Source organism: Cynocephalus volans, chromosome 12, assembly GCF_027409185.1.
Source record: "Cynocephalus volans isolate mCynVol1 chromosome 12, mCynVol1.pri, whole genome shotgun sequence".
Classification (NCBI taxonomy): domain Eukaryota; kingdom Metazoa; phylum Chordata; class Mammalia; order Dermoptera; family Cynocephalidae; genus Cynocephalus; species Cynocephalus volans.
This window is the reverse complement of record NC_084471.1, coordinates 9,766,827-9,778,971: the sequence shown is the minus strand read 5'-3', so window position 1 is coordinate 9,778,971 and position 12,145 is coordinate 9,766,827. Positions and strand designations below refer to the sequence as shown.

The 12,145-nt window shown below is 39.2% G+C and overlaps 2 protein-coding genes across 4 annotated transcripts in view; one reads left to right on the top strand and one right to left on the bottom strand.

Annotated features, from left to right (window-relative positions):
• The first annotated feature begins 171 nt into the window (after nt 1–171).
• Nucleotides 172–12,145, top strand: part of XPNPEP3 (X-prolyl aminopeptidase 3) — a 70,578-nt gene continuing 58,604 nt past the window's right edge. For 2 of the 3 annotated variants that reach the window (XM_063076299.1, XM_063076300.1), the window contains exon 1: nt 172–282. In XM_063076299.1, the coding sequence (XP_062932369.1) occupies nt 219–282 (64 nt within the window). In that variant the 5' untranslated portion in view covers nt 172–218. The remainder of the gene's footprint in view (nt 283–12,145) is intronic. The other variant, XM_063076298.1, reaches the window with a different exon arrangement.
• DNAJB7 (DnaJ heat shock protein family (Hsp40) member B7) lies at nt 6,842–7,739 on the bottom strand. The gene is given in 2 exon segments (XM_063076334.1): nt 6,842–7,142; nt 7,144–7,739. Coding segments are annotated over 2 exon segments (897 nt in total).

The window sequence follows — 12,145 nt, the reverse complement described above, 5'->3', positions numbered from 1 at the left end:
CACGACACGCTGACGAAAAGAAGAGCGTCAGGCCTAAGCCGCGGGCGGAGCGCTCGTCATGACGTAAGCAGTCTGCGCCGCCGCGGGAAAAAAGCCCGCGAGCAGCGCCCCCGGAAGGGGAGGGGTATCGGCCCGGTTTCCTGGCGACGCGATCCTGTTGGCGGTTGCTTGCCCGGAAGTTTGCCTCTTTCTTTTGCTGACGCGTGAGCTCGGCGGTCATGCCTTGGCTGTTCCCAGCCACCAAGCTGGTTCCTGCCGTAGCAAGTGTCCGCGGCCTCTCAGGTTAGACTTTTCTCCCATAGTCACCCCTCCAGGGCTTGTTTTCTGAGAAGCCTGAGGCACTCCAGAGGGATCCAAGTTGGTTTCAGGCGACCCGTGCTTCGGCTGACCCATCTCGTGCTAGGGCCTCCGGTCCCAAACCCTCTGTTCCCTCCGCGGATTTCTTCTTTATCCGCTGCTCCTGGAAAAGGGTGGGCCGTATGTTCTCTCTACCGTCGAGGTATTCTAGGAAGCTGAAATGACTGCAAAGAGAAAAGTGTTTGTCATCCCCCAGAAGAGCTGTTTTCAGAGTTACTGGACTCGTAGAAGACAGTTATCACACTTGCTTAGGTGACAAGATGTCTCACACCAAGTAGTTCTCGTTTCTCTTAGATCAACCTAAAAATCCTATTTTCGTGTTTTCAAATAGTTGATTTGACAACTGATTCCAGAATATACAAGAAATACGTTTAATACCACAAATCCTTCGAACAGTTCCTCTCAAAAGAGGCAGTGTTTGGAAATACTCTAAGGGTTTTTTGTGTCGTAAAGTCCTGTTTGTAAAGACATGTTGAAGGAACCCAGGACTAAGGGGAACCACTTTTTGTCGTGTGTACCCTGTTGCGAGCAATTAATCTGGTGAACACAGAGCTTAATCAGTGAAAACTGAATCATCTACTTTGCAGGCGGATCTGCCATTGGCTCATATTTCAGTTCTTCGGGCCAATATGTGAACAATGTTTGAACCAGAGCGTATGGTATTTGACGTCAGAGTTGTATCTTGGTATGTTTATGTTGATGTAGTTGAATTCATTGCAAATGGAATGTTAATTACATTGACTTCTTAATATAAAAAATAAAAAAATCACTGTCCAGTGCACAGAATTTGCTTTCAGTTTTAACTGTAAAGCTGCAGAAAGCTGTCCCTCCCCGTGGGATTACGTGAAAAGATAGATGTAGGGTTGATTTGTCTTAATCACAGGGGCCACAACCCTGAACTGGAACCATTCTTTGCTTGTGACTTGGATTTTTTTTGGGGGGGGGGGCTTTCTGTAAAACCTGATTAATCAAGATTTAGGACTAGATACTGGATTATACACGCCAAGATTTTTGAAAAATATATTCATTATGCTTTAGTTTGCTTCAATGGAAAAAGCAAATTTAACAACCTCTTATATCAACATAAAAAGATACATATTGGTTTTTTAACTGAATAAACGAATGATCTTGAATCTTCACAAGTCCAGTAAATTAGAGCAGATATCCTCATTTTACCAATGAGGAACTGAAACACAAGATCACAAGCAAGTCAGGAATTTTAGTTGTATGATTGCACCTAGTCCATTTTCTGTTATACCACTACTCGGTCTTACCAGAGTTTGGTAGACTCCTTTTGGATCTTACTCATTGAGCGGGAAAGAATGTAGTTTTATTCAGTAACTTTTGAGTTAGCAGTTATTGTGGATGAATCTCCACTTCCCTGGAGTTGCTCACGGTCTAGTCAGAGGAGATAGACAAGCAGCAAATGACAGTATAGCAAAGTGCAATGATAGAGTCTTGACCCAAGTGACATGGGATCTCAGAAAAGGCAGTAATGTGTTATAAATATTATGTTATTCTGGGATTTTATTAAGTTTTAGAATTTGAAAATTCCACATTTGAGGTGCTCATAAATAGAACTTTCAATCTGTGGTGTTCTTAGTTGCCCTTCTTTACAGAGGTTCTGGGTACAGTGTATTGAATACCATAGGAAACACTTGTCTGTGAAAGTCATGAATTTCTAAAGTGAAAATGTTTTTACTAGCTAAAGGTTAACCTAAGTAAGAGATGCTGTTAACACCATCTAGTCATCTGCGAACAAACAAAATAAAGCACTAGTGTTGCATAAGTAAATAGTGATGGAGTTTGGATGTGTTGTCTCCTCCAAAACTCATGTGGAAATTTGATCTCCAATGTGGCAGTGTTGGAAACTCAGTGAGTCATGGGGGCGGATCCCTCATGAATGGATTAATGCTCATCCTGGGGGAGGAGGGGTAGTGAGTGAGTTCTTGCTCTGTTAATTCCCACGAGACCTGATTGTTTAAAGGACCCTGGCACCTTCTCTCTCTCTCTTGCTTCCTTTCACCATGTGATCTGCTTGTATGCGCCAGCTGCCTGCTGCTTTCCGCCATGAGTAGAAGCAGCCTGAGGCCCATGCCAGATACAGCTGTCCCAGAATCGTAAGCCAAATAAACCTCTTTTCCTTATAAATTAACCAGTTTCAGGTATTCTGTTATAGCAACACAAAACAGACTAAAACAAGTAGTATTTTAAAAGATTAAATTATTTAAGATATATGTCAGAGATGGGAAAGAGAAGCATTAAAAATATTAAGGAATAGTAAGTAGAAAATATTTTAAAGATTGTTTGCAGATAATAGTTAATTCATTCAACGAATTTTTTTTTTTTTTTTTTAAAGATGACTGGTAAGGGGATCTTAACCCTTGGTTTGGTGTTGTCAGCACCACGCTCACCCAGTGAGCTAACCAGCCATCCCTATATGGGATCCGAACCCGTGGCCTTGGTGTTATCAGCACCACACTCCCGAGTGAGCCACAGGCCGGCCCTCATTCAACGAATATTGTGCACCAAATAGCAGAGTGTATAAAGTTTATGCCCTCATGGGAGACAGGCAAAAAGGCAAATAATTGTGGAGAAGAAATAAATGTTTTCTGGGAGCAAGAAGGGGCAGAGAGGAAATATGGGCAGGCCTTTAAAAATTAGGAGGGATTTGATCTAAGACCCGAAAGGCTTTCACCAAACCAACTAGAGGAAAGGAGCCATGCTGGCAGAGGGAACATATGCAAGGTTCAGAATTCTGAAACAAAATGGCCAGTACTAGGCATTGCAGTCATTTGGTATGGCTGGAGCAGCTTTTTTGAAGTATGTTCCTGGGCATGTTAATAGGTGTTACACCAGAATGATTCTGTGGTCAAATACATATGGGAAATGCTGCATTTCATAATGGTTGGAATAGTCTAATTCCCTCTCTTAAGAGGGAGATTTATTTGGAAGTAATTTGCAAAATATATTTGACCCTGGAGCCCCTTTTCTGTGGTGAGTCTTGAACTGATATCCCTGGAACACACGTTGGAAAAAGCTGGGCTAGAGCATAAGATGTGTACAAAGAAGTGATAGGAAATCAAGCTGGGAAAAAAGCTAGTGGCTGGATCTTGGAGGACCTTGCATATTATGTTAATGAACAGTGAGCTTTTTCTTCTAGGCAGTGGGAAACCGTTAGAGAATTCTAAGCTATTGAGTAAGATGATTAAGTATGAATTTTTAGTTATCTGTTAAGAGTGGAGAAATGGACTGGAGGGCAGTCATTACGTTCTTCAGTTTTCTGAGACACTGATTTTTGCTTTTTTTTTTGGAAAACTGCAGTTTTTTTTAACTTTAATAACATATATGATAACAAATAAACTTTACTAAACATCACATTTTATGTAAGTAGCATTTAAAATACCCTAAGCTTTTATGATTTTATTTTCTGAAGATAAACTTTAAACACTAATTGTTCCCAATCCTTCTTACAGAACAAATGACCTTTCCTCTCTACCCACCTAGCCACTAAAAATCAAACAGCAATACAAAATAAATGCTCACACTTGACTGTAGCAGTCATTTAAAAATAGTAGATGATAAATAAATACGGTAGATCTTATTTTTTTCTGGCTTCCAATTTCGTATTTGATTTGGACAAAAGTGATTGGGTTTTCATGCTGCTAGATTATTTGCTCCCATTGCTCATTCACATTAAAATTTACAGTAATTGCATTTCTCAGAGATAAAAGATTAAAAGAATATGATCAGAAGATGTTTTTGCTGAAAAAGAAAAATTCAGTGGCTGGGAACATGGAAGATGCAAGTCAATTCAGGAAATTCTCTTCAGTGCTTAATAAATTCACACATCTCAAATGTAACGTATCCAAAACTTAACACCTGCAGTCCTATTTCAGTTAATGGCAACTCCGTTAGTTGCTAGTTTGTGCCAAAAATTCTTGACTCCTCTCTCTCCATACCCAACATCCAGTCTGAGCAAATCCTATTTGGCCCTGTCTTTAGTATATATCCTGAATTTGATCACTCTTTACCACCCTCAGTGCCACCACCCTAGACCAAGCTACTATAATTTCTTCCCTGGATTGTGGCAACAGCCTGATTTCCCTACTTCTACACCCACTTGCTTTGAGTCTGTTTTCAACAACAGCAGCCAAAGGGGTCTTGTTTAAATATGTCAGATTATATCACTCCTTTCCTTAAAACCTCTGGTGGCTTCCTGCACCTGTAATAATAGCCGAAGTGTGTACTGTGATCTAGCAGTCTGCATAATCTGACTTCCTGTTAACCTTTGACTTCATCTACTTGCTGTCTTCATCTGCCACACTGATCTTAATATTCCTCAAACACACCTTACACAGCCTGCCTTAAGGATGTTGCATTTGCTATTCCCTCTGTCTGGAATTCTTTTTCACCAGATATCTGCATGTTTAACTCCCTCACTTCCTTTAGATCTTTACCCAGATGTAATCATCACTTTCCTGGCTACTTTATCTAAGATTACAATCCTCATATCCCAAAACTTCTATCCCTTTCTCCTAGTTTATTCTTTTTACTTAGCAGCTATGACTAACATTACATTTTGCTTAATATTTTTTATTGTCTGTCTCCAGTTTGTAAACAGTGACAGCTAAGACTTTTGTTGTTTATTCACTACTATACCCAAAGTACCTAGAGCACTATCTGACAGATAGTAGGTGCTCGAGAAGTACTGTTGAGTGAATGAATGAATAAAAATAAAAGGTTGAGAAGTAGTATATCTTGAAAATGAATCATTACAGGAAGCTAAGAAGTAATTGTGCTGAAATCAAAGTAGATTCATTTATTTTTTTATTTTTTTTTTAAAGATGACCGGTAAGGGGATCTTAACCCTTGACTTGGTGTTGTCAGCACCATGCTCAGCCAGAGAGCTAACCGGCCATCCCTATATGGGATCCGAACCCGTGGCTTTAGTATTATCAGCACCGCACTCTCCCAAGTGAGCCACAGGGCGGCCCAAAGTAGATTCATTTAAAGGAAGGAAATGTATGCAGTTATTTAGCTCAAACATCGTGCTTGATAATCTGATGTACTTCTAATTCACCTGTTTTTCTCCCAACATGACCGTAAATTAAAATGGCTGTAGGTGGTGTTTTATAGTAATTTATTTGTAGATTCTGTGGAAAAATTCCTAATGAAAATGGAAAATTTCCTATCTGGAGTGATTCACTGGTGACCTACTACATGATATAACCAGATTGCTCTGAGTAATCCAGGATGAAATTGGCTTTTTAAAAAAATTGTGGTAAAATACACATTACATAAAATTTACCATCTTTTAAGTGGTTTTTGCAGGATGAAAAAATTCTGGAGCTCTGTTTCACAGCAGTGTGAATATACTTAAGACTACTGACCTATACATCATCTTGCAAATCTGAAGCTCTGTACTCATTAAATAGTTCCTCTTTCCTCCCTCCCCTCAGCCCCTGGTAACCATAATTCTACTTTCTATTTCTATGAGTTTGACTACTTTAGATATCTCATTTAAGTGAATCATAAAGTATTTGTCTTTTCACAACTGGCTTATTTCACTTAGCATAGTGTCTTCATGGTTAATCCATGTTGTAGCATGTGACAGGATTTTCCCTCTTTTTAAGGCTGCATAATATTGTGTTATATGTATATACCACATTTTGTTTATCCATTTATCTGTCAGTGGACAATTGGGTTGCTTCCACCTCTTGGCTCTTGTAATAATGCTGCTATGAACATGGTTATGCAAATATAAGTCTGGCTATATTTAACTTAAAAGAAAATATACTTGAATTTTTCATTTGTAGTGTCTTTAAGTTATGTATCAAATGTTCTGCCTTCATTGGAAAAAAGTCATTTCTTGAATATTTATATATTCTTAATACATTTTTATCTCCTAATGCTCTACATATTTCAGAAGTTTGTATCGTCATTTTAATTAGGTAAAAGGAATGAAATAGATGATAAACTCTACAAAAAGAAAATTCTATGATATGCAAAGAGCTCAAAAACAAAAACGTTGGGCCGAGCCCGTGGCGCGCTCGGGAGAGTGCCGCACTGGGAGCGCAGCGACGCACCCGCCGCAGGTTCGGATCCTATATAGGAATGGCCGGGGCACTCACTGGCTGAGTACCGGTCACGAAAAAGACAAAAACAAACAAACAAACAAACAAACAAAAAAAAAACCGTAAAACATCTTTGCAGTTTTCCAAACTCTTGACATCACCAACTGTCACCACAAACTCATCTTTTTCTGACATGCCTAATCCAATCAACTACTGATCAAATGTCCACAATCTGCTAAAAATGTTAACATAATCTTAGTATAGCATTAAATGTTATCTACAAAACTCTGTGATTAACCAAAACACGCAGTCATGTTCAAATGTTATATGAGCATAGTGTGTCTATATGTATATAGTGAGTGTCTCTCTCTATATATAGTGTGTCTCTATGTATATAGTGAGTCAATTTAACAATTCCTTTTGGTTGACCTCTTCTTCTGCACCTCTTTATGCTTCTTTTTTTTCTTCTTACCACCATCTTTGAGTCCTCCTGAGAAAATAGAGGGATCCCAGTTGCTGGTGACCCAAGGTATACCTTGCTTATTATTGTCTACAAGATTACATTGAAAGACATGTTTCGGGCTGTAGGAATTTGGTGAATAATTGTAGAATGACTGTCTTCTCCAGCTGCATTCTTCTGCAAAGCTCTCTTCGTCTGCCACACCATTTACAAAGAAGGATTTCAGCTCTCCATCATCTTCAACTTCTTTCTTGATCATTCTCAATTTTGCCTGAAGTTGTAACAGATACATAGTTGCCTATCCCACTATCAGCAAATGCCAGGGAAGACAATGAAGGAGGGCCCTCATGCCCCAGTGAACCATCTGATGTATATCTTGTATCATATGAAGAAAATCTTTCAAAAATTGGATATTCACTGAAAGTAGAGAAAAAGGATCCTGCACCTCTGCTTCTGCTTCCATAGGAGCTTCTCAGACTATCTAAAAGGTCCTCAAGTGAATCTTCAAAGAAGTGAAATGAAAATGGGTCCCACTCACCAAAACATTTTTTAAAGACATCATCTGGCTTACGGAACCTGAAGCCATACTCACATTCATCATCAAAATGACTTTTACCTCCATCATTTAGTCCTTCTTTACCATATTTATCATAAATGTCCCGTTTTTCATCATTTGATAATACCTCATATGCCTTGGCTACTTCTTTGAATTTTTGCTCTGCTTCTTTTTTATTTTCTGGATTTTTATCAGGGTGCCATTTTAGTGCCACTTTATGATAAGCTTTCTTAATGTCCTCAGGTGAAGCGTATCTCTGCACTCCCAGAACTTCGTAATAATCCACCATGTTTTAACAGTATTAGAAACAGGTGCACTGGGTAGTGAGAACCACGATTTCCTCTCAGCTCAGGCTCTGCTGGTGGTGGTGGTAGAGGCAGTGAGTGACTAGTGACCACAAACAGGCATATTTTTACATTGAAGACAATGTTATTACCATGGGCCACTGCTAGGAGATGTTAGGATACTGATTATGCGGCAAGCAGAGTTACAAGCTTATGTCAGAGAAGGCTGCATTGTGGTGTCATTCTGGGATAGGGATAGGGACTAGATCTTCCAAAAGGAGCTAGTCCAGAGTCATACCAGACCATCTTGAACCTGCTGGACTGTTTCCACTAAATTTCCCTGGAAGCCTTGGACAATACCTCATAAAACAATGGGACTTGTTGCTAATGGCCATAGCATACCCTTTGTGTAATATGACCTCTAGGTTACTGAGCCTTAATTTCTTCTTAGTTCTTCCATGTTTTGGTTTAGAAAAAGGGAGAATTAGTGAAATATGTGAAAAAAAATATTAAGCAGTTAACATTTCAGTCAAGAGACAGTTCAGTAGGAGATACAAACAGATAACTCAATCACAATATAATTAGGGCTATGATGGGGGAAGTACTGGATGCTAAGCAATCATGAGATACACCTAGCCCAGACTAGGGGTGTCAGGAAAGGCTTCCTGGAGGAAGCAACCTAATTTGCAAGCTTTCTTCATGCCAGTGGTGAGTCATTTGAGATGATGGTATCTTTGTCCACCTAAACTTTATGCTATAAAACATTTAGTTAAAGATTTTGAAAATTATGCACTTGTGTATTCAGTATATAATTTTTGAATGCAAGTACAGTGGGAAGCCATTGGGGGGTTGTGCATGTTTAATGATGTGATTTACATTTTAATGAATCAGTGGCTACTATATGGAGAATGAGTTGTATGTGGGAAAGTAGAATTAGAGACCAGTTCAAAGCAAATTAGACCAAAGTTGATTTTCTTCTGGGATAATTTAAATTATCAATAGGCTAGACCTGAATTAGAAAGATATATTCTATTCCTGTCCCAGAAAATTGCCTATAATGATCTGTCTCTGTTTTTCCTCTCTGTATTGTATTTGTTTTATTTTATATCACATTTATAAACCCCTCAGTTAAATGATCCTCTAATGAAATGTGAAACTGTAGTGTATGTTTCTAGACAGTCTTTCAAGACCCCAGGCCTGAGTATTTTTTTCTTTCCATTTATTTTGTTTTGATATACTAGTTGTTGAGAGGTATGGTGAAATGCTTAAAACTCAATTAATTTAAATTTTCTCTATTATATGTGCTAAACATGTATTTATGTGTGGCATACATATCATTATATTTGCTTGGCATTGAAAATAACAACAATTTTTTTTTTTTTCTTTAAAGATGACCGGTAAGGGGATCTTTACCCTTGACTTGGTGTTGTCAGCATCACACTCTCCCGAGTGAGCCACGGGCCAGCCCCCGACAACAATATTGAATGTTGAGTACTCTCTGCTTGGGAGTGGCCCAAAATAGGATTGGGTGTGCTAGTATTAGTTTATCTGAGCCTAAACAAAGAGAATTGGTTAACTTTTTACATTCAATTATTTTACTGCTGAAATAGTGGTATTGAGGGTGTTGTCTAGTGGTATGGGCTCTAGAAATAGATTGTTGTTTGATTGTTGTTTGAATCCTTGTTTCATCTTAGTAGTTCATCTTAAGCAAGTTACTTAACTTTTCTGTGTCTTTTTTCGCATCTTTAAATGGGAAGTACTGTAATGGTATTTACCTCAAACAGAATACTATTATTTGTTTAAAGAAGGAGATATCAGTAGATAGATTTGGTTTCATGTGGGTGGATAAAATATTTTTGGAAGTATGAGGGTACTTCAAAAAGTTCGCGGAGGGTCGGCTGGTTGCTCAGTTGGTGAGAGCGTTGGTGCTGATAACCCCAAGATCTGGGGTTCCATCCCTGTACCAGCCTGAAAGGACGAGTCGACACCAGTTGACGATCCACCTCGTTTATTAGGTGGCACACACACATATATATAGGGCTTTTAGGGAAGGCTGATTGGCTTAAAATACAATCCCTACTTAGCATACCGCATGGGGCTTGGGGTGAGCTGATTGGTGTGTGATTCGCGCAGGCGGGAAGGAGAGTACAGAAGAGAAGGGCAAGCAGTGCCATGATGGGGTGTGGCCGAGAAGGACTTATATGATCAGGGTGTGATCCCTTGGGGCATTTGGGTTCTTACATTCCTCGGTGTGATCCCTTGGGGCATTTGGGTTCTTACAGTTAGGTTGTTTTCCAGCCAGCCTGAAGCTGTAGACTAGACAGGAAGCATGTACTATCCAGACCCTGAGATAAAGATGGGAACAGAAACTAGACAGGGCCTTGGTGAGACCTCGCACCTGGTTCCTCACATGAGACCCCTACCGCCCAAGACTCCCTCCTTCCAGCTTTTCAGCTTCCCACGTTCCATTCCCTCAACCCCCTATTTAAAAAAAAAAAAAACATAAAAAAAACAAATAAAAACCCCTCAGTAAATCTGAGACTTTGAGGTGGCTTTAGTCTGGCCCTTCTCCAGGGTTACTGGAGAGATGGGTTAGCCTAACATGTCTCCTCAGGCCACTGGTATTCCTGAATAAAAGCCGACTTCCATGTTCAACAGCATTCGAATTTTGGGTTGTATGTCTTTGAAAGGGGGCAAGCAGCTGGACCTGTAACATTTTCTTTTCCCTGTGCCCTCTCTCCTTTCAAGAAACACAATTGTCAAGGATTAAGTAGCTAAAAAGTAAGTGGGCCAAAGGCTGCTATGCTTTGGCGAGGGTTATTTCCATGGGTGTTTGCAAGTAAAAATACAGGAAATCTCATGTTTGCATGGTGCAAGGTTAGTCTCAGGATCCCTTTATACTCCTAAAAATTATTGAGGATCCTCTCCTCCACTTCCCACTCCCTTGACCAGAGCTGACCTCAGCATAGAAACATGAACTTGTAGTGTGGTGTTTTTCAAACTACAAACTGTAATCTTAGTAGTCATTGTATTAGTTCCCTGAGTCTGCCCTAACAAATTACCACAAAATTGGAAGCTTAAAGCAACATAAATTTATTATCTGATAGTTCTGGAGGGTAGAGATCCAAAATCAAGGTGTCAGCAGGGCTGCACTCCCTCCAAAGGCTGTAGGGGACAGTCCGTTCTTTGCCTCTATCAGCTTCTGGTGGCTGTAGATGTTCCTTGGCTTGTTGGCTGCATCACTCCAGTCTGTCTCAGTAGTTACATCACTTTCTCTTCTGTCTAATCGTCTCCTCTGTCTCAAATCTGCCTCTGTCTTTCTCTTATAAAGGACCTGTGTCACTGGATTTAGGTCCCGCTCAGATAATCCACGATGATCTTTTCATTTGAAGTTCCTTAACTTAATTACATCTGCAAAGACTCTTTTCCAAAATAAAATAACAGTCACAAATTCTGGGGATTAGGACGAGAGCATATCTTTTGGGGGCCACCATTCAAGCCATTACAGTAATAAAATCATATTGGTGCACTGAGACAAACTTTTTAATGAATAGGACAGGAAAAAATATCAGTGCATTAGTCAGAGAAAATAATATTTAGTGAAATTTTAATATCCATTTTACAGTGTAAAATATAATTCTTACTGTGGACTGTGATCAAAAAAGTTTGAAATTCACTACCTTACATACCTGCTTTATTTCACAGGTGAAGAAACAGATACAGAGCAATTATGTAGCATGCCAAGATCACCTAGTAGAACTAAGCTAAAACTAGCACTTTTTTACCATGCTGTTTTTAACTGTCTTAGGTTGCCTTTCAGAGTACATACTTATTTCCTTATCTGTGCTTAACTCCTCTTTTTATTACACGAAATTTCAAACATATACACAAGTAAATACGGTAGTATAATGAACTCCCATGTACCTATCACCCAATTTTAACAGTTATCAGTTCCATGGCCAGTCTTGTTTCACCCAAATCCTCATTCATTTTCTCCCCAGTCCGCCCCATCCTCATATTATTTTGAGATCAATCCAAGATCATATCAGTTAATCTGTAAATATGTCAGTTTATATCTCTAAAAGATAAGGTTTATCCTTTTTAACATAACCACAACATCGTTATGACACCTTAAGAAAAACCATTACTTCCATAATAGCATCAAATATGAAGTCGCTGTTCAAATTGCCAGTTAGCTCATCAAAGTAATAAGTAGTATGGGTGAGTATTTGTTTTACAATTTGTTGCTTGAATCAGGATCCATACAGGATCTACATATTATAAGTGGCTGATAGGGCTGACCAGTTAGCTCAGTTGGTTAGAGCGTGGTGCTGATAACACATGGTCAAGGGTTGGGATCTCTGTACTGCCCAGCTACCAAAAAAAAAAAAAAGGATGATAATATCTTTTA